The following is a 27,194-nucleotide window of genomic DNA, read 5'->3' as shown; positions in this document are numbered from 1 at the left end:
TTATTACATGATTTAGTTGAGGTTTAGGGTTTAGTGAACGTTTTGTCCCAAATACAACGCTTTTAGTTTTAGAAATATTTAGGGCTAACTTATTCCTTGCCACCCACTCTGTAACTAACTTTAACTCTTTGTTAAGTGTCATTTCAGTCGCTGTGGTTTAGAAATTACAAGTTTAGTAAAAGTAGTAGTAGGCCTATACCAAATACACTGATTGAGAGATCATGCTGATTGAGAGATCTCAAAATAGTGTGTAGTATCTGTGGATTAGAATGATAAATATGTCCCAAAACAGTGCTTCCATAATGGTATGTCCCATACAGTTAAATTGGAATTGGCTCTGTAACATCCTATTTAGTTTTTGTTCCATGTTCAACATTCTAGAATATACATAAGTGTTTTTCTCTGGGACACAACATTATTTTGATAAAACTGGAGAACTTTGCACTTTAGACAACTGGTATTTCCCTGGAAATATTAATTGTGTTTAGCGAATGGACCTGCAGGTATGCATGCCTATACACTACGAAGCTCACTATAATGCACAACATAGTTGTTTTATGTTGAAAACAACATATTTGATGGTATATATATATTACTTTCGCTAATTATAAGTCATATCTAGCGTTAACGACTAACTTTAACTTACTGTTGTAATGTTACTAGCTATCTGCTTGTAGCCTATTCTGAATGTCCATTCACATTGTTAACGTTAATGTATTAATTGATATAGATATGCAGTGTAATTTAGTATATCGTATTTTGTCCTTGTGCGTAATATTCTAATTATAAAAGATTGTGAAGTTAAATAAAACTTGACATTGACATTGGCAGTTGGTGCCTAGCGACATTTATGATTGTTGCCATAGTGATTACTATTGATAGTTTCAGGGTCCAAAAGTCATTAAAACATAACTTGATATGTATTACTGATGGGCAGCGATATGGAAGAAGTCTATATCGATATCTATATATCAGTATAGAACTAGTAACTATTTAGGCCTAACGCTTTACCAGAAGGGACTCATTGACAGATCATAACGTTAACGTTACTCAATCATGAGACTATAGAATAACTTTCATGCCCACTATTTGTAGAATTTATTGCTGATAATAATCGGAGATACAGTGTGGTGGTCTGAACTACCACAGCGCAACCTAGTGAGGGTTTAATAGAATAATAACCTATTTCGCAAGACCAATGAGTGAGCAATAAGGGGAATTCCCCACCCTTCTACGCCAGAGCGAGGCTGTGCCTCTACCACCGGCATTCCCAGTATGCACCGCGGACAGACCAGCAAAAAATAGTCCGGTAACTGAAAGGCCTGAGAAAAAAAGAACTTGAAAGGGGTAGCTGCTAGCTAATTAATTTCTAACGGTGTTAAAACATAGCTAAAATTGCTAATATGGCTGACAACGAGAAACTAGACAACCAGCGGCTGAAGAATTTCAAGAACAAGGGTCGCGATTTGGAGGTAAAGTATTCTGATTCCGTCGAGGGGTCCTTTTTCGTATGCGCTATTTTGTGGTTTGGGGCTGCGCTGTGTGACGTCGTTTGTAATTTTCAGGATCTGGAACTTTGCACCCAGCCCAAACCAGGCCTTATCTGATCGTCAAATAGATCAAGTAACTTCTATCAATCCACCCGACTTTCTCAACCTGAATAAAAGTAACCATCAACACGTGAAACGTCCCATGCTAACCGAACTAGTAATGACTTCCAGTTCCATCTAAGCTAGCTAGCTAACTACAGGCCGTGATAGCAAACACGCTGTTCGATATAGCTAGATTTTCTATTCGACTGTCATCTGAAATGTAGTTAGGTACCTGTGTCAGACAGCCCATCCAATTTGGTGTTGAGGTTTGGAATTGACATACCTAACCACATCTTTTCGGGGGATAATTTGATTAACTAAACGAGATTCGTATCCCTTTCAAACAACAGCGCTCGTCAGCCGTCTCAGTGGTTTGGATTAGTTAACGTTAGCTAGCCAGCTATAGTACCACCCCTCCCCGACTAACGTTGTACTTTGCTAGTTAACTAATTTATACGCAATTATCAGATGGTATACATCGTTAGTTATATCAAAGTAGCCAATACAATGTTGAAACTAGTAGGTAACGTTGGCTAGATAACTAATGACCTCAAAGAGAAAATTACGCAGTAAGAACCTCAACTATACTAGCTAGCTGGTCAGCTAAGTTAGCCACCCTACTGCATTTGTCATTGAACTTTATATTCGTAGTTTGTAGTGTCAAATGTAATGGTAAATGTTTACCTTATACTAGTTAGCAGCGTCCTTAACGACAATTATTTAACTATTTGAATGGAGCAGGTCTCGAACCCTCGACCTTCTAGCCCGAAGTCCAGCCGCTATCGACTGTGCCCCAAAAGCATGCTCAAGCGGCAGAGCCGAAATCCGCGTTTATAAACCCAGGGTCGTTACGCTATATCTAGCTAGCCAGTACCCATTGACGGTAGCTAGGTTAGTATCTAACCTGCTAGCGTAGCTCATCAAAACAACGGCGGAATTTAGCTGGTCAGGCCCCCTTTACAGGCCTTGGCAGACCTATAACGTAAGTTATAACCATTGTGAGGTAGATGGATGGATGGATAGGCAACAAGTGTAGGAGAATTTAACATTAACGTTATATTATACTAACCAGTGTTTTCCCTAGTTTTGGAACACAACATCAGGAGTCAGTCTATTGGTTGGACTCCCTTAGTTGTAAATCGTTCTAGTGGGTGGCGACAAATGCATATGTATAATCTCTAGGAACTCTATTTATCAGATATATCGTGAAATGTTACCCTCGCTATCAAATAAAAATCTTAATCTAACTTTTGACCGAACTGCACAATATTCATGCTGTGTACTGTGGTAGGAAGTCTCGTGTGTGTGGTCTAATGGCAGCCCACTGTCTAACTGAACAGGAATATGGTGCTGTTCAGACGAAAGTTGGATTCAGACGTTTATTTGATAGCGAGGGACACATTTCACTTTTACATCTGGTATGTAGAGTTCCTAGAGATTATACACATGCATTTGTTGACAGGGAATGTTTTTTTTTTTGGTGAAGCAGGCTATATCGTGGTAGGGTTATTTTACACTCAGGCAGTCCAACCAATACAGACTCCTGATGATGTGTCCCAAAGCTAGTTTGCACCCCATCTGGAACAGTCTGGGGGAGAGGGCACCACACCAACACCCAAGGCTTCTTCAACTTAGCTACATTTTCAGTTCAAACTAGTGGAAGCAACATGATTATAGGCAAGGGAAATAGATGATAGAGGAACACCCATACCAGCTAGGCCTATGTGTTATGGTGTTTCAGGATAGATGGTCAGGAAATCATGTTGTCTTTGTATCCGGTTTAACAAGAAGTGCCTGCCTCTTTTTAATGAAGTAATATGGCTAGGTAACGGCAGGGGCATTGTTTGCGGCGGAAACAAGCATATTTCTTGAATAACAACTAGTGTGCATAACTAGGCTAAATCACACCAAGACATGATAGAAGTGCTGAACTGTCTCCCACTTCACTGTGGAGAGGGAATATAAGATTTTTTTTTAAGGAGGAAATGGGTAGTGCCCTTCTAGACCGAAGGAAGAATATAACTTCATCCGATCATGACAAATGGCCAAAGGCCAGTATGTTATGACAGCAAATTACTTAATAAGGCCTTATCAAAAATGTAATGTCTGTCAATCAGGTGCTTGAAAATGGTCCCTCGTATTACCACCCAATATTAACATGAACCATAACATACAAAACACCAGCCCTGGAGCAGTTGAGATCTGTGGTAAGTCAGTCTATATGGAAATCGTGTCAGTGTCATAATTTGAGTGAGTTGGTGATTTTAGGCATCGGTATAACAGGCTGCTTCAATCACTGTGCCATCCATGGCTGTGGATGGAAACGAATGAACAATTGGACTCTGAACAGCTCTAGGCATGAGTACACCGGATGTTGTTATCTCTTCATATTGGGAGGATAAACATCTCATTTATGTTTTGGGCTTGGTTTGTGGAAATATCAACAATCAGGAACGGTGTATATTTGGACTAGGCTAATGTATGCGTTTCCTCCCCTATAGACGATGAGAAGACAGAGGACGGAGGTGGTGGTGGAACTGCGCAAGGTAATCATTCGCTTTCCTTTAATCTGTCAGACAAGATACAAATGCATTTCAATCAGGTTATTGAAGATGAGTTTAAAGGGATACTTCGGGATTTTGTCATTGAGGCCCTTTAACTACTTCCCCAGAGTCCGATGAACTTGTGGATACCATTTTTATGTCTGTGTCCTGTCTGAAGGTAGTTTTGCGAGCCAATGCTAACTACCGTTACCCATAGCGCAATGACTGGAAGTCTATCTGCTAGCATCCCGAAGTATCCCCTTTAAAATTCCTGTTTAGTAGTTGAGCATGTTGCCATGCTGATACATGTATGTTAAGACAGCTGCCTTGCCCTGCTCTATGCAGAACAAAAGGGACGAGCACCTTCTGAAGAGGAGAAACGTGCCCCACGAGGACATCTGTGAGGACTCTGATGCCGACGGAGACTTCAGATCGGTACGTGGCTCTGTTCAAATACTTTGAAAAGGCATCTTTCTGTCCTTCCTTGAAGTAATGACTGATGGGAATTAATAGGGGATTGAGATCTATGGTAAGACTGAGTTCCTAGAACTGTTAGCTAAAAGATATCCACATGCAGTCCAAATCAAATGGGAGGGGACCTCTTGCTGTTGCAGTAAAAAAGATTAACTAAATAGGATGAATATCGACTGTACTGTTTTTTTTGTAATGATTTGTGGCATTCAAAGTTTTATCCATGTTGACGCTCCTCGGGGACTGGTTAGTGTCTCCATACATTCTGACTTATTTTTCCCAGTCAGGACTGCCTCTTAAGACCTGACTAATTACCCTGAGGTGTGGCCACAGTGCAAACAAACGCAGGATAATGCCTCTGGCCGTGTTTTACATTGGCAAAATAAAATTGTTCCCTAACCAAGTACCTACTTTTATCTTGCAGCAAAACACCTCTCTTGAAGCAATAGTACAAGTAAGTGCATCTCACTTCCATGTTTGAAAAATGTCTTCGACACTGATTTCCTTCCCATGTATGTGATCCCCTGTGTGCTATTGTGTTGCAGAATGCCACCAGTGATAACCAGGGAGTTCAGCTGAGTGCCGTGCAGGCTGCAAGGTAGGAACTCTCTCCTCCTACACCCGGCTCTGCTGGTTGCCATGGTGATGCACACTCAAACATGGTTCCAAAAAACGTCTCTAGAATGTTGTGCAGTTAATTGTTTCATGGTTTCCGGCGAGCATGCTGCGTCATTGTCACCGGTTTTGTGTAAGCGTTGTGCGATTGTATTTCGTGTCTGTACTCAACAGCACCGGTGTTGCGCAACAGCTCAATGTCTACATTTCACATTCCTTTATTTTGTGTCTGTGTTTCAGTGTGTTTTGACTATCTTAAGTGCAATCGTGTGAAATAATAACTTTTTCTTCTGCAGGAAGCTGTTGTCTAGTGACCGTAACCCTCCCATAGATGACTTGATCAAGTCTGGCATTCTCCCCATCCTGGTGCACTGTCTGGACAGAGATGACAAGTAAGCAGGGCTTTACTTTGTTATAGATATTCTGTCTTGAATAACACAACAGTGGTTGTGACCTAAGCATTGCTGTAGTGAATGTAAGCTAAGCATCATTGCACTGAGAACAGATCTTTTCAGATGATGATGAAAGTGCAAATGTCAGGATTTTCTGGAATCAGATGTGAGGATTGTCATAACCCTCGTATTACCATAACCTTTTCCATTTCTCATTTCATCACTCTTTGTTTCTTTATCCCTCTCTTTCTCTCTCTACCCTTTTTTCTTTCTACCTCATCTTACTCCTGCCTCCAGTCCATCTCTACAGTTTGAAGCTGCCTGGGCTTTGACCAACATTGCCTCAGGAACCTCAGAGCAGACCCAGGCAGTGGTTCAGTCCAGTAAGTACCAGCTCACAACCTCGGTGCTACCACTGCCAGCACTCTCTGGGGGCTAGGTGGGATTTTCGATCGTCATGCCTACCAAGTCTTGGATTTGTTGTTTATGTGACCCTGAAAAGTAGATTATTTGTGGTCTTTGGTGATTGAGTTAGCTATTGAATATTGAGAGTACTTCCTCTCCTGCAGATGCTGTGCCTCTGTTCCTGAGGCTGCTGCACTCTCCTCACCAGAACGTGTGTGAACAGGCGGTCTGGGCCCTGGGCAACATCATAGGTGAGTCTGGATCCTTCACTATGTGTCTGGGACACTAACAATGGAGGCTGATTTTTTTTTTTTTTGGAATGGCTCAGGGATTCTCTGATGTTTGTCTCGAGGCATTATCGGTGAGTGTTTGAAACCATCTGTTCGTAGGCGATGGCCCCCAGTGCAGGGACTATGTGATCAGTCTGGGCGTGGTGAAGCCCCTGCTGTCCTTCATCAGCCCCTCTATCCCCATCACCTTCCTCCGTAACGTCACCTGGGTCATGGTCAACCTCTGCCGCCACAAGGACCCACCGCCACCCATGGAGACCATCCAGGAGGTAAGAGAGGGAGTGTGTATGCCACCTGAGTTATGGTCACTGTCCTGGCAAAATGACCTGAGGACACTATCCAGGAGTTACTGGCTCTGTTAGTTTGTCTCTGAATCTCTCTCTGTCAGTGTGTTGTTGAATCTGAGCATTATTTACAGTAGTGTAAAGTGTGTGTGTGTGCCCCTGGGGTATATGTAACCATCTGTCTATCCTCCTAGCTCCTGCTGTACATTCCTGTTTCCTGCCAATGTCACTCTCCCCTCATGTGAGAGATGGAGGAATTGATCAGTAGTTGGCTGGTTGTCAGTGGGATGAATGGAGTGAGTGAGGGAGCGAGCAGGATTAGTCAGTACCCAGCAGGTGTGCTCCTAAGCTGGGGAAATGAGGGCTGATTTAGTGCTCAGAGCGGCATGTCTGTGGAAGAGGCACCACTGCTGGATAATACTGGACCATGTCTCTAAACTGCCACAAAAAGGCGTGGGAAATTTGGATCCTTATAGCTAAGAAGAATCCCTAATCGAAAACAATCGCAGTTCAGTTATCACAAAACATATTATTTTCAGTGTTCTAGCCTAACTAGATGATGGGCTATAAAGGCTCTCCCCTTGGACGCCCTCCTCCCTCCGCTGACCTCACTCAAGCCATGAACTTTCTCAACCTTCAGTCTCTTGTCCGTCGATCAACTCATGATGATTATGTTGTTTTTAATTTGCTTGTTTTGTTGTTGCTTTAAATCCGTTTCAGATTTCTGTATGTACTGAATCACGCTATATAAGTTTAATACATTTAAGTTGCGTAATTTGAAGGTAGACTCGGTGATATGAAGTAGATGCAGAAAGTAAACAGCATATAGTGGGTCCATTTTAGCTCAAGGCTCTCCACTGTTTTGGTGCCCTGGCTACCACCCTGTGAATGGCGTGAAGTGAACCCACGCTGTTACTGTGTGTGACCGTCAGAGAGCGAAGTGTTCCATCTCAATATCCTAACCTATTCAGTGATGATAGGCCCTGCTTTACTGAAGTTACGAGACATGGCAAGCCCCAAACATTGTGAGATACAGCTTGCTGATAGTTGGGCCTAGTGCATGGTTCTGACTCTGTCTGCCTGGTGGCCGACCTGCCTATACTGTGCCCCTCCCCTTTCTCTCCGTCCCTCGCTAGCTCGTGTTTGTGTTCTCGGAAGTACGGCAACTAATCCGTCTCCGCCGTTCCAAAAATAATGAATCTTAGGAGTCGATTTCCTAGTAGAATCTAATCTTGACAATCGGAAATGGGAGTCAACGTGCAAGGAGTTGGAATCAATTATTTTGGAGATGACTCGCCACCACTACGTACGTCATCATCGTTAACAGTTGGGAAAATGACAGGGAAAGGCAAGCAACAGCAGTTACAGATGAAGTCGGAAGTTTACATACACTTAGGTTGGAGTCATTAACTCGTTTTTCAACCACTCCACAAATTTCTTGTTAACAAACTATCATTTTGGCAAGTCGGTTAGGATATCTACTTTGCATGACATAAGTAATTTTTCCAACAATTGTTTACAGACAGATTATTTCACTTATAATTCACTGTATCACAATTCCAGTGGGTCAGAAGTTTACATACACTAAGTTGACTGTGCCGTTAAACAGCTTGGAAAATTCCAGAAAATGATATCATCGCTTTGATATCATCGCTTGAGAAGCTTCTGATAGGCTAATTGACATCATTTGATTCAATTGGAGGTGTACCTGTGGATGTATTTCAAGGCCTACTTTCAAACACAGAGAATCTTTGCTTGACATCGTGGGAAAATCAAAAGAAATCAGCCAAGACCTCATAAAAAAATTGTAGACCCCCACAAGTCTGGTTCATCCTTGGGAGCAATTTCCAGACGCCTGAAGGTACCACATTCATCTGTACAAACAATAGTATGCAAATATAAACACCATGGGACCACGCAGCCGTCATACCGCTCAGGAAGGAGACGCGTTCTGTCTCCTAGAGTTGAACGTACTTTGGTGCGAAAAGTGCAAATCAATCCCAGAACAACAGCAAAGGACCTTGTGAAGATGCTGGAGGAAACAGGTACAGAAGTATCTATGTCCACAGTAAAACAAGTCTTATATTTCAACATAACCTGAATGACCGCTCAGCAAGGAAGAAGCCACTGCTCCATAACGCCATAAAAAAAGCCAGACTACAGTTTGCAACTGCACATGGGGACAGAGATCGTACTTTTTGGAGAAATGTCCTCTGGTCTGATGAAACAAAAATAGAACTGTTTGTCCATAATGACCATCGTTATGTTTGGAGGAAAAAGGGTGTGGCTTGCAAGCCGAAGAACACCATCCCAACCGTGAAGCACGGGGGTGGCAGCATCATGTTTTGTGAGTGCTTTGCTGCAGGAGGGACTGGTGCACTTCACAAAATAGATGGCATCATGTGGATGGAAAATTATGTGGATATATTGAATCAACATCTCAATTCATCAGTCAGGAAGATAAAGCTTGGTCGCCAATGGGTCTTCCAAATGGACAAAGGCAATGCTACCAAATACTAATTGAGCGTATGTAAACTTCTGACCCACTGGGAATGTGATGAAAGAAATAAAAGCTGAAATAAATCATTCTCTACTATTATTCTGACATTTCACATTCTTAAAATGAAGTGGTGATCCTAACTGACCTAAGACAGGGAATTTTTACGAGGATTAAATGTCAGGAATTGTGAAACTGAGTTTACATACACCTTAGCGAAATACATTTAAACTTCCAACTTCAACTGTAAGTCCTGTATGGTAATACTTTGACAAGTTAAATGAGAAGTGAAGGCCAACTTTCTGAGAGGTACAGTAATGGTAGTACAGGTGCAATGCTAACCATATGATGGGGTCGCTCTGAAAACTGTTGCTGGCAGCAGCACACCCGCATTGAGAATTCACATGGAATTTTAAGAATATTTTTGTGTTAACAGAACCCCCGCCAAAAAGGCTGTTTTAAAAATTGTCCAGTTGTCACATCCATAGTGGGAATATCCTATTCCTGTAATTTTGTTGGCATCTCCCTCATTGACTATCTTGCTCTCTCCCTCCTTTTTTTCTCTCTCAGATTCTTCCAGCTCTCTGTGTGCTGATCCACCACACTGATGTTAATGTGAGTATTCCTGAATCTCCATGATGGTATCCAGAAAGAGACAACCCGAATAGTAAAAGTTGACATTGATAATATTGTTAGCGTTTTTTTTTATCCACATTTAATAAACACAAGCAGATATTGATGAATGAGAGTCAATATTTTGTTTTTGGGACCTTTGACCCCTGTAGATCCTGGTGGACACGGTGTGGGCTCTGTCCTACCTGACGGACGCCGGCAACGAGCAGATTCAGATGGTCATCGACTCGGGCATCGTGCCCAACCTGGTGCCCCTGCTTAGCCACCAGGAGGTCAAAGTCCAGGTACGGAGACACAGATGCTAGTGGGCCATGATCTAGGATCAGCTTAGCCTCCCCAAATCCCACCATTAACCACAAAACTGTCCGTAGATCAGCATCTAGGAGCAGCTTTATCCTACTCAGTGGGGCTCAGGAAGACCGCTTTTGTAAGGACTGAGCCCTTACCCTACCATAGCTGTTTTTACAGATGTGATGGAATCAGATGGGTGTGTAAGCAATATGGCGGTGGCTTCTCTATGCTCATTAGAAGGATAGGTAGAGCATCATCATATTACTTACCCCCTATCAGTTTCCTTCAGGTCTGCAAACACTGATGGGGGTGTGGCTAGGGGTGGTCAAGTACTTGGAGACCTGTGCACTGCGATGGCAAGATAAAGTTCGTTTGGGGGAGAAGCAAGTGTTTGGAAAAGAGCTCTTGTCCTGAGCTGCAGTGTTTTGACTGGAGACGGATTCCTCTCTGGGGGGGGGGGGGGTGCTTAGGACTTGAATGGATCTTACTCCTGATCCCCAGTCTGGTGCTTACTGTGCTGATATTCATACTCAAGTCATTCTTTGGGTGGTGGTTGCATTTATTGGTTGGTTTGCTTACTTTAGTTAGTTGCATGAATGTTCATTGATGCTTGGAGTTTTGTATTGACTGCTATGTGGAACTCGTGTGTGTGTGTGTGTTTTTCTCTAGACGGCTGCTCTGCGGGCAGTGGGCAACATAGTGACTGGAACAGATGAACAGACCCAGGTGGTGCTCAACTGTGACGCCCTGGGACACTTCCCCTCTCTCCTCACACACCCCAAGGAGAAGATCAACAAGGTAACACGCCGTGAAACACACTCCGCACCGCTTCACCTTGCCACAGCACAGCAGGTGTGTCAGTGGGACTGATCATGCTAGACGTGATGATATCAGAGACATGGTGCTAGTGTGAATGCGATATGAATCACAGTGAATGGGGATACAACTATTAGTTAGGTACTCACACCATGGAAGAGCTGGATCAAGAAGCTGATGGAAATTGCAGTTTAAGTAGATTTTTGGGGTGGTCTGGGACAGTGGGTAGTGTGTGTGGGTGGTATTTCTGGGTGGAGGATAGTGGGCGTTGAAGACCCATGGGTCTCTGCTGATATCGGAGTGCATCTGAGGCCTGTCTCTCCCTCAGTGACTGAGCCAATGATTAGGGCCTCACAACCGCCCCTGCCCAGCCTCAGCTCTGAGCAGGCCCCTGGAGTCTGATCTAGCTTGGTCCACACTCCTTTGAATTCCACATGGGAACTAATCACCATGTCTGCAGTCCTCCTGACATATGCACACACTGACTCCTTATTCAGTCTCTGTATCACACAACACTTGAAGGAGTAGTCAGACTGAGTACTGCTGTTCTCCCATCCTGCAGGAGGCAGTGTGGTTCCTGTCCAACATCACAGCAGGCAACCAGCAGCAGGTGCAGGCCGTCATCGACGCCAACCTGGTACCCATGATCATCCACCTTCTGGACAAGGTCTGTTTCATGAGTTTCACGGCTTCATTCATCACTTCATCAGCGCTTTCTGTCACACACAATGAAGCAGTACTGAGAATCTCATGTTGGTGAAATATTAATACAGATGATTTTGCAGGGAGACTTTGGAACACAGAAAGAAGCAGCCTGGGCCATCAGCAACCTGACAATTAGCGGGAGGAAGGACCAGGTGAGCTCAACTAAGGCCTACCCGCTTTACCACATACACCTCACCTGACATCCATACACTCAAATTGCCACGTTGTAAAAAATGTATTTTGTAAACACTAAAGCTGACCCTTCTCCTCCGGTCCTGTAGGTGGCGTACCTGATCCAGCAGCAGGTGATCCCTCCCTTCTGTAACCTGCTGACAGTGAAGGATGCTCAGGTGGTGCAGGTGGTCCTGGACGGACTCAGCAACATCCTCAAGATGGCCGACGACGAGGCCGAGACCATCGCCAACCTCATCGAGGAGTGTGGAGGTGAGCGCCCAGCCCACTGTGACCTCTCAAACATAATTGTTCCTACCTACTGTTTATGTTGAAGTATAGTGTTTATCTCAGTGGCTGTGTAGATTTGACTGCTGAGCCATCTCGCTCTCTTCCCTGCCCCTCAGGTCTGGAGAAGGTGGAGCAGCTCCAGAATCATGAGAATGAAGACATCTATAAACTGGCGTATGAAATTATTGATCAGTTCTTCTCATCTGATGATGTAAGTCAGTTCACTAATATGGTCATGTTTTGGTTGGGGAAGGTACTGCATACTACATTGTGGGGAATGTCTTATTGGTATAGATTATTAACTTGTTATTGTCTGATGTTCAGATTGATGAAGACTCCAGCCTGGTTCCGGAGGCGATCCAGGGGGGAACGTACGGCTTCAATTCCTCCACCAACGTGCCAACAGAGGGGTTCCAGTTCTAGAAGGCATCTCGGGAGTCTGGAGTTTTGTTCGCGATGCAGCACTCTGTTCAACATTAAACAAATTAGGAGAAAAAGAGAGCGAAAGAGTGTGAGAGAAATTAGATCCATTGTGCTTGGCTCGTGGGATCCGTGGCTGCATCTTATCTGAGAAAATGTGTGGATTTCGTTTGGCATTCCGGGGGAACCAGCCCAAATGAAGTTTGAGATGGCGAGTGGGTGTGAGTGAGTGGCTACATGTTGCAAAAAAACAAACATCTACATCGAATGCGTTGAGACATGCCAAGTAACTTCCATGTTATTGGAGCTGTCGACTAAAACGGAAAACTACTACAATGACAACAAAAATGCGGTGTCAGCCCGGGAGAACAAATACATCAAAATCAAGAAATTGAGGCAACAAATCACAAAAACACAAAAGGAAAACCAACAAAACAAGCATAAGATGAACCATATGACAATTCTGCGGTCCTCCGACCGGAGGGGGCGCCACTTGTGCGCCCATCCCCCAATCGGCCACGCCATCAGACGTGTGTGTGAATGGACCCATTGTGTATGAATGTCTGGACTCAGTGCTGAGGAGCCAGGTTCATCTCCTCCAACCAGAGGCCCTCGATGGGGCGTCTCCCCCCCGCGGCGGTGGGCAGGGCCAGAGTCCAGCTGCGCGTGTGCGAGAGAATGGACGAGTGGCGTGTGTGCGTGTCTGGAGAGTGCAAGAAGACTGGATGTGAACGCATGCAGAGAGAAAAAAATACATAAGAGTAACAAAACCGAGAAGCGCAAACGAAGGAAAATACAAGAAGAAATTCTGCCTTCTAAAGAGGCAGATACAAATCCCTGAAAGGAAGAACTTTGGAAATGAAAAAAAAAATAAGACAACATAAGGGTTTTGATTGTTAAGTTAGTATTAATTAACACTGGACAATGCTTTTGGCAGGTGGAGCAGTGGGTGCATTGTATTCAGATGCATTTGGCGGCTTTTCTTTTTGCATCCAGTGTACAATTTTTATTTTTTTCCCCCTGCTTTTACTTTCATTGCTTATGGTGATAAGGATCATATTCCACCTTCCCACAATAACCATACCTTTGCACCAGATATGGGTTTGATGCTGTGAAATTCTGACATGACTGTCAACCAAATGACTTATATACTCCCCTAGCATGATTTAATGTTTTTTCTTTCTCTTGAAGCAAAAATCACTGCTTTGCAGTATTGTTGCCATAGCTTTGAGCTTTGACTTATCATAAGGGGAAATGAAAAATGGCAGTTTTTATGTAACATCGATTCATAACCTTTGCATGTACTAAACTATAGCACAGTTAATTAAAACATTTTTTTTAGTTTCTTTAGGCTGTGTACACAGTAATTCTTATTTTTTTGTAAACTGTGCTGTTTTAAATGTTACATGTCTCCCCCTCCCCTACATTTCTGATTTGAAGATTAATCTGAACAGTTTTGCACATGTACTGCAGAGAGAGAGGCCTGAAGTCGTTCAAAAGGTGTGGTTAGACTCTCAAATCATACCTGCTAACACCAACAATATGCATCATCCAACCACAATGTTTTATATTCAGTTGTAGCCATGATCAACTCATGTTGAGCCATTTTAGTGAATTTGAGAAACATTTTTTTTTATTATTATTTTTTAAGGGGGGGGCAATAATTGTTCTGCCTCTGATGTTGAGGCACCCCCGAGTTGGGGAAAGGTAAGTATCGGGGATTGGACCCCCTAGCCTCGACAAGGTGTCTCAATTATACATGTGGAGCCTTATTCCTTAATCTAAAACTCATGAACAAGTTTGCAGTACCTCCCAACCCCTTGCTCCTTCCCCCTCTTTTCCATTTAGGTGCACAATCTTTCCCTTCTGTTGAACATAGGTTGTTGTTTTTTTTAGCAGCAGCAGCAGCATTCCTTGTTAGCAAAGATGTGGTTTCAAAAAAATAAATGGAATGGAAGAAGTTGGTTATCCTTTTGAGTTGGATCTACAGGCTAGGTTGTCTTCAAGAAAATAAATAGTGAAACCTACAGGTATGGTCTGTCTTTTTGTGTTGTTGCCTCGGAGGTTTCATTTAGGATCAGATCTGGCATTTGCAGCATTTCAATATCTTTGTCAAAAATAACGTCCTTGATGTAGTGCTATGGTGAAAGAAGTTAAGCCTAAGTGTATATATTTTTTTCTACATAAACATCTCATCTACCCAGACACGCATGCTCACGCCTGCATGATTTTGCCACTTGCCCATAAATTGTATCAATTCGTTTCTCGGTCGCTCAGGCTATTAAAAATAAATAAAATATTAGATTTTCCATTTTGTTAATGATGGCGGATTGATTGATTTCTAAGTTTAGTGTACGTTTTTTCAAGATTAGTATCGTCAAGCCATTGGGTATCTCACCTTTTTGGTTACTTTACCAGTGCACTTGATTTCAAGTTTCTTAGAGGCAGGCACATGATTGGAAATAGGCTGTTGTAATTCGCATGCGCACTGAGATACTATAGTCGGGGACCAAACCGAGGACGGATCGGGATCTTCCGCACTTATTAGCGAAGTCCGGGCATCGGTGAGTGTTTTAAAAATAACATACTGTACTTTGAAATTATCTATCCAAGTTTGAAACCGTTTTGAGTTTGATTAAAAATGCACAGTAACCTCGTTGAAATGCAGGCCAAATAACCAGCTGTGTCAGGGTGATACTGGTAGGCTGGACACTACATTTTTAACAATGCTTTTTTTCTGATAACTAGTTCTTTGCTTCCGCCGTGGAGCCCAGTTTCATAATATTACCATATGTCCCAGCTGCTTGCCGTAGTTGGAAGTAATCACGAAAAAACATGCATTATTTTAGGGCATTTTTCACAATGGCAGCTCCTATTAATTCTATTGAGCACCGTGGAACCTACTCTCATTCGGAACGTTCTATTCCCAGTTTGTTCCACGTCACAATGCCTGCTTTGCTATTGTTGGCGATGAGACCTGCCCACGTTGCTCGTAGTTCAAATGCAAACAACACATTTCCTCATGCAACTCTGAGATCCCATTGTTCACTATAGGGACATGTATGCATGTGTCTATTTAGCCAAATATCTCGCTTGGGGTTTTTTGAAGTCGGACACCATTTGTTAATCAGGATTATCTCTTTCTAATTAGAGTTTGGCAGCGTACTCTTGCTGTCATCGATCGCTAGACCAGAAATAGTCAAGTTGACATTTTTTCCCTACCTCGATATGCAGACATAAGCACACTTGGCACCATCAATGTGCGGATGTTGACTTTCTACATGAGTTATTTGTCTGTTAAGTCCAAAGAACAGATTGTAGTGGTAAAATAAAAAGTTATACATTATTTGGTATTTGCTATTTAGGCGAAATTCAGCGTCACTCCAGTCAAAACAGGCTCTGCGATCGTTCGATTCCACCATTTGCTATGAGCTCGCTAGTGTTCCAGCTTAGCCAACGTTCTTTTGCCATTTTTCAGCATTGGGCGAATTTTGACTCGGTTCTATTTTCCAGCCTATACTGGCATCACTGTTTTCTTCCAAAAGCAAAAACTTTCGGCAGCGTTTAGTGTCTCAATGCTTTTATTTTGGTAATTAAGATATTATTTATGCCAGAAATATTACGTGTGAACGATGTCCATGTTATAGGCTACTATGTTACAAGCTATGTCTATTGTTGTACATTGCCAACACTGCCGCACAAATAGGAAGTTAACACTTGTAGCCTAAATTTCGTGATAAATCCAAATTAATCAACACCTTTAAGCGAAATGTCATTCTAGACCTGGTCAGACCGCTAAACTATCATATTATTTCAACAAGAATAGTGTCACTCAGGTGTTGGGCAGCATCACGTGAGCTGTGCAATCTAACTTGAGGTGCCAATTGAACAAACTGCTCTTGTACAGTTAGTTTAGTGCAGCCTGCCACCAAAATGAGTAGGCTCTTCAAACCCCCACAGTATTAATGTAATACAGTACTAGTAGTCTTGATCTCTGGTAGCTGGAGCTTTCACTGTTTCCTACATTTCAGGCAATTGCACTACATTATACTGTAGTTGGAAAACCACTCTAGTCATTTTGTAACCAGGGCCAGTTTAAGGCATAATTTGTAGTAATCCTGTCCAAATACCGACTGGGCACGCAGGACACATGCCCAGGGGCCCTGACCTGCACGGGCCGCCATTGACTTAGTCAGGGCATAAGTCATGGCAAAATGTGTAGAATTGCAGGAAATTAGCTTTAAAACCGCAACATTAAAAAAAAAATCCCTCTGCCCCATGGCAAACCATGTAGAATTTCATGAAATGTGTTATAAAATTGCTACATTTTCTCTCCGACCCATGGCAAAATGTGTAGGACTGCAGGAAATTAACTTTAAAATGTAAATTCTGTTAGGAGGGACACTTGCCAATAATTGTAGTGCCCTACAAACCTATACATGGGTTAGACCGAGACAGTAGAAACTGCAGATCATCCGGTCAGTTTGAAAAAGCTTCTAGTGGTGAGGTGTGAAGTCGTCATCCACTGCTATCCAGGTTTGGTGGTACTGGTTTGACAGTCATTTTAATATGCTAGTAGGCCACAGAAGTACCAACCACAACTTTGCAGATTGTCATGAAACGACTCCACATTTTATTTAACTAGGCAGGTCAGTTAACAAAATATTTACAGTGGCGGCCTACCAAAAGGCCTCCTGCGGGGATTAAAAATACAAATATAGGACCAAACAAAGACAACACAGCATGACAGCAACACAAAACATGGTACAAATATTATTGGGCACAGACAACAGCACCAAGGGCAAGGTGGAGACAATGCATCACACGAAGCAGCCACAACTGTCAGTGTTCATGATTGCGTCTTAATGTCGAGATGGAGATAAAACTGTCCAGTTTGAGTGTTTTTTTGCAGCTTGTATACAGAGGAGTATAGAGTGCAGTGATGTGTCCTATAAGGAGCATTGGTGGCAAATCTAATGGCCGAATGGTTCTTTAGGTGTTGTTCTTTACCAAACACTCACTCAACAATTGGTTTACAAATAGCAAGCCAAGTGAGGTTGTAGTCTGTCACGACAACTCAAACCTTTGAAGTTCCGTCTTGATTTAGAATACGCAAGTGTTGTCTGCTTCTCCAATTTTCAGGCTAAACGATGCATTGAATTGCAAGGGAAGAAACAAGCCAGGTACGCAGAGCCTCATTGTCCCATCACCTCAGCATGGATAACCTAGAGGAGGACCTGACATGTTCAGTGTGCTATTCCCTCTTCGCTGATCCTCGGGGCCTGCCCTGCTCCCACACCTTCTGTAAGTCCTGCCTGGACAACGTACTCCAAGTCTCTGCCATCTACTCCATCTGGCGTCCGCTGCGGCTCCCACTGCCACAGTGTGGTAGAGCTACCACCAACGGGTGTTGACGCATTGCGTATAAATATCTCCCTCCACGCCATAATTGAGAAGGAAACCATTTGTTTAATACGTTTTTATTTGATCTTATGCCCCGATGGGACAATGACCTATCTTAATAGTGTACAGTATAATGAAGTGGTATATCATTTATTTTATTCCCATCCTTACCTGTCAGTTCCAGAAGGACAGCCACCCACGGCCCCCCTCCTGCCCTGAGCATCACCGACAGCCCCTCAATGTCTGTGTCCAGGACTGGTGTCAATTTAAATAGTCCTGGTGGCTATTTGATTAATTGTTCAGCAGTCTTATGGCTTCAGGGTAGAAGCTGTTAAGGAGCCTGTTGGTCCTAGACTTGGCACTCCGATACTACTTGCTGTGCGGTAGCAGAGAGAACAGTCTGACTTTGGTGACTGGAGTCTTTCACCATTTTTTGGGCCTTCCTCTGACACCGCCTAGTATATAGGTCCTGGATGTCAGGAAGCTTGGCCCCAGTGATGTACTGGCCCGTATGCACTACCCTCTGTAGCGCCTTACGGTCAGATGCCAAGCAGTTGCCATATCAGGCGGTGATGCAGCCGGTCAGGGTGCTCTCAATGGTGCAGCTGGGGACCCATGACAAATCTTTTCAGTCTCCTGAGGGGGGAAGTGTGTTGTTGTGCCCTTTTCACAACTGTCTTGGTGTGTTTGGACCATGATAGTTCATTGGTGATGTGGACACCAAGGAACTTGAAACTCTCGACCCGCTCCACTTCAGCCCCGTCGATGTTAATGGGGCCTGTTTGGCCCTCCTTTTCCTATAGTCCACGATCAGCTCATTTGTCTTGCTCACATTGAGGGAGAGGTGGTTGTCCTGGCACCACACTGCCAGGTCTCAGACCTCTTTCCTATAGGCGGTCTCATCGTTGTCGGTGATCAGGCCTACCACTGTTGTCGTCAGCAAACTTTATGGTGTTGGAGTTGTGCTTGGCACATGCACCCCTGAGGGGCCCCAGTTTTGAGGATCAGCATGGCAGATCTGTTGTTGCCTACCCTTACCACCCCGCAGTGGCCCGTCAGGAAGTCCAGGATCCAATTGCAAAGGGAGGTGTTTAGTCCCAGTGTACTTAGCTCCCACAAAGCTCATCACTAAGCTATGGTGTTGAATGCTGAGCTGTAGTCAATGAACAGCATTCTCATAGGTGTTCCTTTTGTCTAGGTGGGAAAGAGCAGTGTGGAGTGTGATTGAGATTGCGTCATCTGTGGATATGTTGTGGCGGTATGCGAATTGGAGTGGGTCTAGGGTTTCTGGCATGATGGTGTGAGCCATGACCAGCCTTTCAAAGCACTTCATGGCTACCAACGTGAGTGCTACGGAGCGGTAATCATTTAGGTAGGTTACCTTCGCTATCTTGGGCACAGGGTGATGGTCTGTGAGAAACATTAGGTATTACAGACTCAGTCAGGGACAGGTTAAAAATGTCAGTGAAGACTCTTGCCAGTTGGTCAGCGCATGCTCGGAGTACACATCCTGGTAATCCATCTGGCCCCATGGCTTTGTGAATGTTCACCTGTTTAAAGGTCTTGCTCACGTCGGCTACCGAGAGTGTGATCACAGTCGTCCGGAACAGCTGGTGCTCATGCATGCTTCAGTGTTGCTTGCCTTGAAGCGAGCAAAGCAGGCATTGAGCTCGTCTGGTAGGCTCGCATCACTGGGCAGCTCGCGGCTGGGGTTCTCTTTGTAGCCGATAATAGTTTAAGCCTTTACACATCCGACAAGCGTCAGAGCCGGTGTAGTAGGATTACATTTTAGGCCTGTATTGACACTGACTGTTTGATGGTTCGTCTGAGGGCATGGCGGGATTTCATATAAGCATCCAGATTAATGTCCCGCTCTTTGAAAGCGGCAGCTCTACCCTTTAGCTCAGTGCGGATGTTGCCTGTAATCCATGGCTTCTGGTTGGGATATGTACATACGGTCCCTGTGGGGACGACGTCGTTGATGCACTTATTGATGAAGTCGATGGCTGAGGTGGTATACTCCTCAATGCCATTGGATGAATCCCGGAACACATTCCAGTCTGTGCTAGCAAAACAGTCCTGTAGTGTAGCATCCACGTCACTGGTACTTCCTGCTTTAGTTTTTGCTTGTAAGCAGGAATCAGGATGATAGAATTGTGGTCAGATTTGCCAGATGGAGGGCGAGCTTTGTATCCGTCTGTGTGGATTAAAGGTGGTCTAGAGTTTGTTTTCCTCTAGTTGCACATGTGACATGCTGGTAGAAATGAGGTAAAACAGATTTAAGTTTGCATTAAAGTCCCCAGCCACTAGGAGTGCCACTTCTGGATGAGCATTTTCTTGTTTGCTTATAGCCTTTATACAGCTCATTGAGTGCAGTCATAGTGCCAGCATTGATTTGTGTTGGTAAATAGACGGCTACGAATAATATAGATGAGAACTCTTGGTAGATAGTGTGGTCTACAGCTTATCATGAGGTATTCTACCTCAGGCAAGCAATACCTCGAGACTTCATTAATGTTAGACATCGCACACCAGTAGATAGAGAAAGACACACCCCCGCCCCTCATCTTACCAGGCGTAGCTGCTCTGTCCTGCCGATGCACGGAGAAGCCAGCCAGCTTTATATTATGCGTGTCGTCGTTCAGCCACGTCTCGGTGAAACTTAAGATACAGTTAATGTCCCATTGGAAGGATAGCCTTAATCGTCCAGTTTGTTTTCAAATGATTGCACGTTGGCCAATAATACGGAGGGTAGTGGTGGTTTACGTACTCTCTGAATTCTTACAAGGCACCCCACCCTCCTTCCCCTTTTCCTCAATCTTTTCTTCACGTGGATGACAAGATTTGGGCCTTGTCGACAAAGCAGTTAATCCTTCGGGTCGGACACATTGAAGAAAAAAAAATCTTTCTCCAGGTCGAGGTGAGTAAATGCTGTTCTGATGTGCAGAAGCTCTTTTCGGTCATAGACGGTAGCAGCAACATTATGTACAAAATGAGTTGCAAAAAAAACTACCAAAATAATACAGTTGGTTAGGAACCCGTAAAAACAGCAGCCATCCCCTTTAGCACCATTATCACTTTTACCAGTATTTACCTGTGATAATGGATTTAATGCTTTTGACCAATTTACAATTTTGTAGTCTTTTGGATAGTTTACCTGAATGTGTGTTAGCAGCTGGAGCAGAAGGCCAGCTGTGAGGGCCTAATGAGGCAGGGCCGGCAGGCTGTGGAACAGTACTTCCATGGGCTGGAGCTGGTACTTGCCAGGAAAATAGAGGCTTTCATGGGGGCCCTGGACACCGCAAGCGTAGAGGTGTTTCTGGCCTACGATCCACTCGTCGAGGCTGGAGTTGCAGGTAAGTATAGCCTGGGTCAGTGTTATTGTCATGACATTACTTCCTCACCTTTGATTGTATATTATGCCACCCTTCCACACAGGAGGAGCAGCTGGACCTGTTGTCTCTGGGCTCGGCTGTGGAGGACGAAGACTCTCCCCTGGTCTTACTGGAGAAGTTCTACCTGTTCTGGGAGGTGGAGGCACTGGTAAATCCACCCTTGCCCAAAGTCCTATTACATTTACATTTAAGTCATTTAGCAGACGCTCTTATCCAGAGCGACTTACAAATTGGTGCATTCACCTATAATATCCAGTAGAACAAACACTTTACAATAGTGCATCTAAATCCTTTAAAGGGGGGGGGGGGGGGTTAGAAGGATTACTTTATCCTATCCCAGGTATTCCTTAAAGAGGTGGGGTTTCAGGTGTCTCCGGAAGGTGGTGATTGACTCCGCTGTCCTGGCATCGTGAGGGAGATTGTTCCACCATTGGGGTGCCAGAGCGGCGAACAGTTTTGACTGGGCTGAGCGGGAGCTGTGCTTCCTCAGAGGTAGGGAGGCGAGCAGGCCAGAGGTGGATGAACGCAGTGCCCTTGTTTGGGTGTAGGGCCTGATCAGAGCCTGAAGGTACGGAGGTGCCGTTCCCCTCAGAGCTCCGTAGGCGCCGTTCCCCTCACAGCTCCGTAGGCAAGCACCATGGTCTTGTAGCGGATGCGAGCTTCAACTGGAAGCCAGTGGAGAGAGCGGAGGAGCGGGGTGACGTGAGAGAACTTGGGAAGGTTGAACACCAGACGGGCTGCGGCGTTCTGGATGAGTTGTAGGGGTTTGATGGCACAGGCAGGGAGCCCAGCCAACAGCGAGTTGCAGTAATCCAGACGGGAGATGACAAGTGCCTGGATTAGGACCTGCGCCGCTTCCTGTGTGAGGCAGGGTCGTACTCTGCGAATGTTGTAGAGCATGAACCTACAGGATCGGGTCACCGCCTTGATGTTAGTGGAGAACGACAGGGTGTTGTCCAGGATCACGCCAAGGTTCTTAGCACTCTGGGAGGAGGACACAAGGGAGTTGTCAACCGTGATGGCGAGATCATGGAACGGGCAGTCCTTCCCCGGGAGGAAAAGCAGCTCCGTCTTGCCGAGGTTCAGCTTGAGGTGGTGATCCGTCATCCACACTGATATGTCTGCCAGACATGCAGAGATGCGATTCGCCACCTGGTTGTCAGAAGGGGGAAAGGAGAAGATTAATTGTGTGTCGTCTGCATAGCAATGATAGGAGAGACCGTGTGAGGATATGACAGAGCCAAGTGACTTGGTGTATAGCGAGAATAGGAGAGGGCCTAGAACAGAGCCCTGGGGGACACCAGTGGTGAGAGCACGTGGTGCGGAGACAGCTTCTCGCCACGCCACCTGGTAGGAGCGACCTGTCAGGTAGGACGCAATCCAAGCGTGGGCCGCGCCGGAGATGCCCAGCTCGGAGAGGGTGGATCTGATGGTTCACAGTATCAAAGGCAGCAGATAGGTCTAGAAGGATGAGAGCAGAGGAGAGAGAGTTAGCTTTAGCAGTGCGGAGAGCCTCCGTGACACAGAGAAGAGCAGTCTCAGTTGAATGCCCAGTCTTGAAACCTGACTGATTAGGATCAAGAAGGTCGTTCTGAGAGAGATAGCAGGAGAGCTGGCCAAGGACGGCACGTTCAAGAGTTTTGGAGAGAAAAGAAAGAAGGGATACTGGTCTGTAGTTGTTGACATCGGAGGGATCGAGTGTAGGTTTTTTCAGAAGGGGTGCAACTCTCGCTCTCTTGAAGACGGAAGGGACGTAGCCAGCGGTCAAGGATGAGTTGATGAGCGAGGTGAGGTAGGGGAGAAGGTCTCCGGAAATGGTCTGGAGAAGAGAGGAGGGGATAGGGTCAAGTGGGCAGGTTGTTGGGCGGCCGGCCGTCACAAGACGCGAGATTTCATCTGGAGAGAGAGGGGAGAAAGAGGTCAAAGCACAGGGTAGGGCAGTGTGAGCAGGACCAGCGGTGTCGCTTGACTTAGCAAACGAGGATCGGATGTCGTCAACCTTCTTTTCAAAATGGTTGACGAAGTCATCCGCAGTGAGGGAGGAGGGGGGGGGAGGGGGAGGAGGATTCAGGAGGGAGGAGAAGGTAGCAAAAAGCTTCCTAGGGTTAGAGGCAGATGCTTGGAATTTAGAGTGGTAGAAAGTGGCTTTAGCAGCAGAGACAGAAGAGGAAAATGTAGAGAGGAGGGAGTGAAAGGATGCGAGGTCCGCAGGGAGGCGAGTTTTCCTCCATTTCCGCTCGGCTGCCCGGAGCCCTGTTCTGTGAGCTCGCAGTGAGTCGTCGAGCCACGGAGCAGGAGGGGAGGACCGAGCCGGCCTGGAGGATAGGGGACAGAGAAAATCAAAGGATGCAGAGAGGGAGGAGAGGAGGGTTGAGGAGGCAAAATCAGGAGATAGGTTGGAGAAGGTTTGAGCAGAGGGAAGAGATGATAGGATGGAAGAGGAGAGAGTAGCAGGAGAGAGAGAGCGAAGGTTGGGACGGCGCAATACCATCCGAGTAGGGGCAGAGTGAGAAGTTTTTGATGAGAGCGAGAGGGAAAAGGATACAAGGTAGTGGTCGGAGACTTGGAGAGGAGTTGCAATGAGATTAGTGGAAGAACAGCATCTAGTAAAGATGAGGTCAAGCGTATTGCCTGCCTTGTGAGTAGGGGGGGAAGGTGAGAGGGTGAGGTCAAAAGAGGAGAGGAGTGGAAAGAAGGAGGCAGAGAGGAATGAGTCGAAGGTAGACGTGGGGAGGTTAAAGTCACCCAGAACTGTGAGAGGTGAGCCATCCTCAGGGAAGGAACTTATCAAGGCGTCAAGCTCATTGATGAACTCTCCAAGGGAACCTGGAGGGCGATAAATGATGAGGATGTTAAGCTTGAAAGGGCTGGTAACTGTGACAGCATGGAATTCAAATGAGGAGATAGACAGATGGGTCAGGGGAGAAAGAGAGAATGTCCACTTGGGAGAGATGAGGATTCCAGTGCCACCACCCCGCTGGCTCGATGCTCTAGGGGTATGCGAGAACACGTGGCCAGACGAGGAGAGAGCAGTAGGAGTAGCAGTGTTATCTGTGGTGAGCCATGTTTCCGTCAGCGCCAGGAAGTCTAGGGACTGGAGGGTAGCATAGGCTATCCCTCTCCATCATCCTTGTGCTGCTGAGTACCATCGAAGGGCTGGTGGAAGAGCCGGTGCCTCGGTTCTTCTGCTGTGCCAAGCCCACCATTCTGGTGACGGTTCTTGAGGCAGGGAGTCACCCTGGAGGCTGGGCCCATGATCTGTTGCTGCAGCTCCTGCTGGCCGTGTGGGTGAATCCTGTTGGGGGAGCATCTCTGGGCTTCTCCCTGCTGTCCAAGCTCAGTCAGATGTTACACGGCCTAAGAAGCGAACTTACCGCCTCACTATGGGAGACAGCAGGCTTCCTGTACGCACAGACAGTGGAGGTGCAGCTCTTCTCCACACTGGGGGAGAACACATTCCAACAGCTGGCATCCTTCAAGCTCATGACAGAAAGACACATGGGTCTTCACGTCAGGAAGGACCCAAGCACCTGGTGATGTAAGGTTATACTCCTTATGGTTTGGAATTAACCTCCCTGGGCAAGGTAGGACGTTTGCGTCCCACCTAGTCAACAGCCAGTGGAATCGCGTGGCGCGAAATACAAATACCTAAAAAATGCTATAACTTCAATTTCTCAAACATATGACTATTTTACACCATTTTAAAGACAAGACTCTCGTTAATCTAACCACATTGTCCGATTTCAAAAAGGCTTTACAGCGAAAGCAAAACATTAGATTGTGTCAGGAGAGTACCCTGCCAAAAATAATCACACAGCCATTTTCAAAGCAAGCATATATGTCACAAAAAACAAAACCACAGCTAAATGCAGCACTAACCTTTGATGATCTTCATCAGATGACACTCCTAGGACATTGTCATACAATACATGCATGTTTTGTTCAATCAAGTTCATATTTATATCAAAAAACAGCTTTTTACATTAGCATGTGATATTCAGAACTAGCATACCCACCGCAAACTTACTAAATTATTCACGATTAACGTTCAAAATACATAGATTATTTTAAGAATTGTAGATACAGAACTCATTTATGCAATCGCGGTGTCAGATTTTAAAATAGCTTTTTGGCGAAAGCACATTTTGCAATATTCTGAGTAGATAGCCCGGCTAGCTAATTTGACATCCACCAAGTTTGGCCCTCAAACTCAGATTTACTATAAGAAAAATTGGATTACCTTTGCCGTTCTTCGTCAGAATGCACTCCCAGGACAAATGTTGTTTTGGTTCGAAATAATCAATAGTTATAATGAAATAGCTCCGTTTTGTTCGTGCGTTGAGGTCCCTATCCGAAGGGTGACGCGCGGGCGCATTTTTGTAATGAATAATAATATATAACTGACATTTAACCTTCACCAGAAAAGCCTTCTGTTAAATCAAGTCAACTACAAAGTGTACTTCAAAATGTTTCTTACAATAATCTCGTGATACCTCTCAAATTAATGGGAAGACAGGACAAGTCTCCATCTCAGGATGAGTGGTTTGTGTGTTCCTCCAGATATATCCCAATTGTAGTGCACTTACAGTTGAAGTCGGAAGTTTACATACACCTTAGCCAAATACATTTAAACTCAGTTATTCACAATTCCTGACATTTAATCCTAAAATGGAATTTTTACTAGGTCAGTTAGGATCACCACTTTATTTTAAGAATGTGAAATGTCTGAATAATAGTAGAGTGATTTATTTCAGCTTTTATTTATTTCATCACATTCCCAGTGGCTCAGAAATGTACATGCACTCAATTACTAGTATTGCCTTTAACTTGGGTCAAACGTTTTGGGTAGCCTTCCACAAGCTTCCCACTAAGTTGGGTGAATTTTGGCCCATTCGTCCTGACAGAGCTGGTGTATCAGTCAGGTTTGTAGGCCTCCTTGCTCAGAAAATCTTTTTCAGTTCTGCCCACAAATGTTCTATAGGATTGAGGTCAGGGCTTTGTGATGGCTCTCCAATACCTTGACTTTGTTGTCCTTAAGCCATTTTGCCACAACTTTGGAAGTATGCTTGGGGTCATTGTCCATTTGCGACCAAGCTGTAACTTCCTGCCTGATGTCTTGAGATGTTGCTTCAATATATCCACAATTGTCCTTCCTCATGCCATTTATTTTGTGAAATGCACCAGTCCCTCCTGCAGCAAAGCACCCCCACAACATGATGCTGCCACACCCGTGCTTCACAGTTGGGATGGTGTTCTTCAGCTTGCAAGCCTCCCCATTTGTCCTCCAAACATAACAATGGTCATTATTGCCAAACAGTTATATTTTTGTTTCATCAGACCAGAGGACATTTCTCCAAAAAGTACAATCTTTGTCCCCATGTGCAGTTGCAAACTGTAGTCTGGCTTTTTTATGGCAGTTTTGGAGATCTGGCTTCTTCCTTGCTGTGCGGCCTTTCAGGTTATGTGGATATTGATACTTTTGTACCTTTTTTCCTCCAGCATCTTCACAAGGTCCTTTGCTGTTCTGGGATTGACTTGCACTTTTCGCACCAAAGTACGTTCATCTCTAGGAGACAGAACGCGTCTCCTTCCTGAGCGGTATGACGGCTGTGTGGTCCCATGGTGTTTGTACAGATGAACGTGGTACCTTCAGGCGTTTGGTTCATCCATGGGAACAATTTCCAGACTTGGAGGTCGTGGCTGATTTTCCCCATGATGTCAAGCAAAGAGGCACTGAGTTTGAAGGTAGGCCTTGAAATACATCCATAGGTACACCTCCAATTGACTCAAATGATGTCAATTAGCCTATCAGAAGCTTCTAAAGCCATGACATCATTTTCTGGAATTTTCCAAGCTTTTTAAAGGCACAGTCAACTTAGTGTATGTAAACTTCAGACCCACTGGAATTGTGATAGTGAATTATAAGTGAAATAATCTGTAAACAATTGTTGGAAAAATTACTTGTCATGCACAAAGTAGA

General features: G+C 44.8%; 1 protein-coding gene and 1 long non-coding RNA gene across 2 annotated transcripts; both read left to right on the top strand.

The window, feature by feature from the left end:
* Positions 1-1,254: 1,254 nt before the first annotated feature.
* On the top strand, positions 1,255-14,443 carry LOC115206214 (importin subunit alpha-3). Its single transcript, XM_029772918.1, has 17 exons — positions 1,255-1,472; positions 4,094-4,138; positions 4,481-4,570; positions 5,031-5,060; positions 5,152-5,204; positions 5,518-5,613; positions 5,911-5,996; positions 6,183-6,269; positions 6,408-6,577; positions 9,660-9,704; positions 9,875-10,006; positions 10,683-10,811; positions 11,392-11,496; positions 11,615-11,686; positions 11,816-11,978; positions 12,113-12,207; positions 12,321-14,443. Exons 1-17 carry the CDS (start codon positions 1,404-1,406, stop codon positions 12,417-12,419), a joined length of 1,566 nt encoding a protein of 521 aa, XP_029628778.1. The 5' UTR covers positions 1,255-1,403; the 3' UTR covers positions 12,420-14,443.
* Positions 14,444-14,881: 438 nt separating this feature from the next.
* LOC115206213 (uncharacterized) lies at positions 14,882-21,422 on the top strand. Its single transcript, XR_003880763.1, has 3 exons — positions 14,882-14,980; positions 20,662-21,175; positions 21,258-21,422. It is a non-coding gene; the product is annotated as an uncharacterized LOC115206213 (long non-coding RNA).
* The last annotated feature ends 5,772 nt before the right edge of the window (positions 21,423-27,194 follow it).

This window comes from Salmo trutta, chromosome 13 (genome assembly GCF_901001165.1).
Source record: "Salmo trutta chromosome 13, fSalTru1.1, whole genome shotgun sequence".
NCBI lineage: Eukaryota > Metazoa > Chordata > Actinopteri > Salmoniformes > Salmonidae > Salmo > Salmo trutta.
The sequence above is the reverse complement of the archived record's forward strand: the minus strand, read 5'-3'. Positions and strand labels throughout refer to the sequence as shown.

What these genes read in the sequence shown, in the direction of transcription:
- LOC115206214 (XM_029772918.1), top strand. Translation starts at nt 1,404, where the DNA reads ATGGCTGACAACGAGAAACTAGACAACCAGCGGCTGAAGAATTTCAAG. An exon ending in CCAGGCAGTGGTTCAGTCCA is followed by an intron (nt 5,997 to 6,182) that starts GTAAGTACCAGC and finishes CCTCTCCTGCAG; the next exon opens with ATGCTGTGCCTCTGTTCCTG. An exon ending in AGTTCTTCTCATCTGATGAT is followed by an intron (nt 12,208 to 12,320) that starts GTAAGTCAGTTC and finishes TCTGATGTTCAG; the next exon opens with ATTGATGAAGACTCCAGCCT.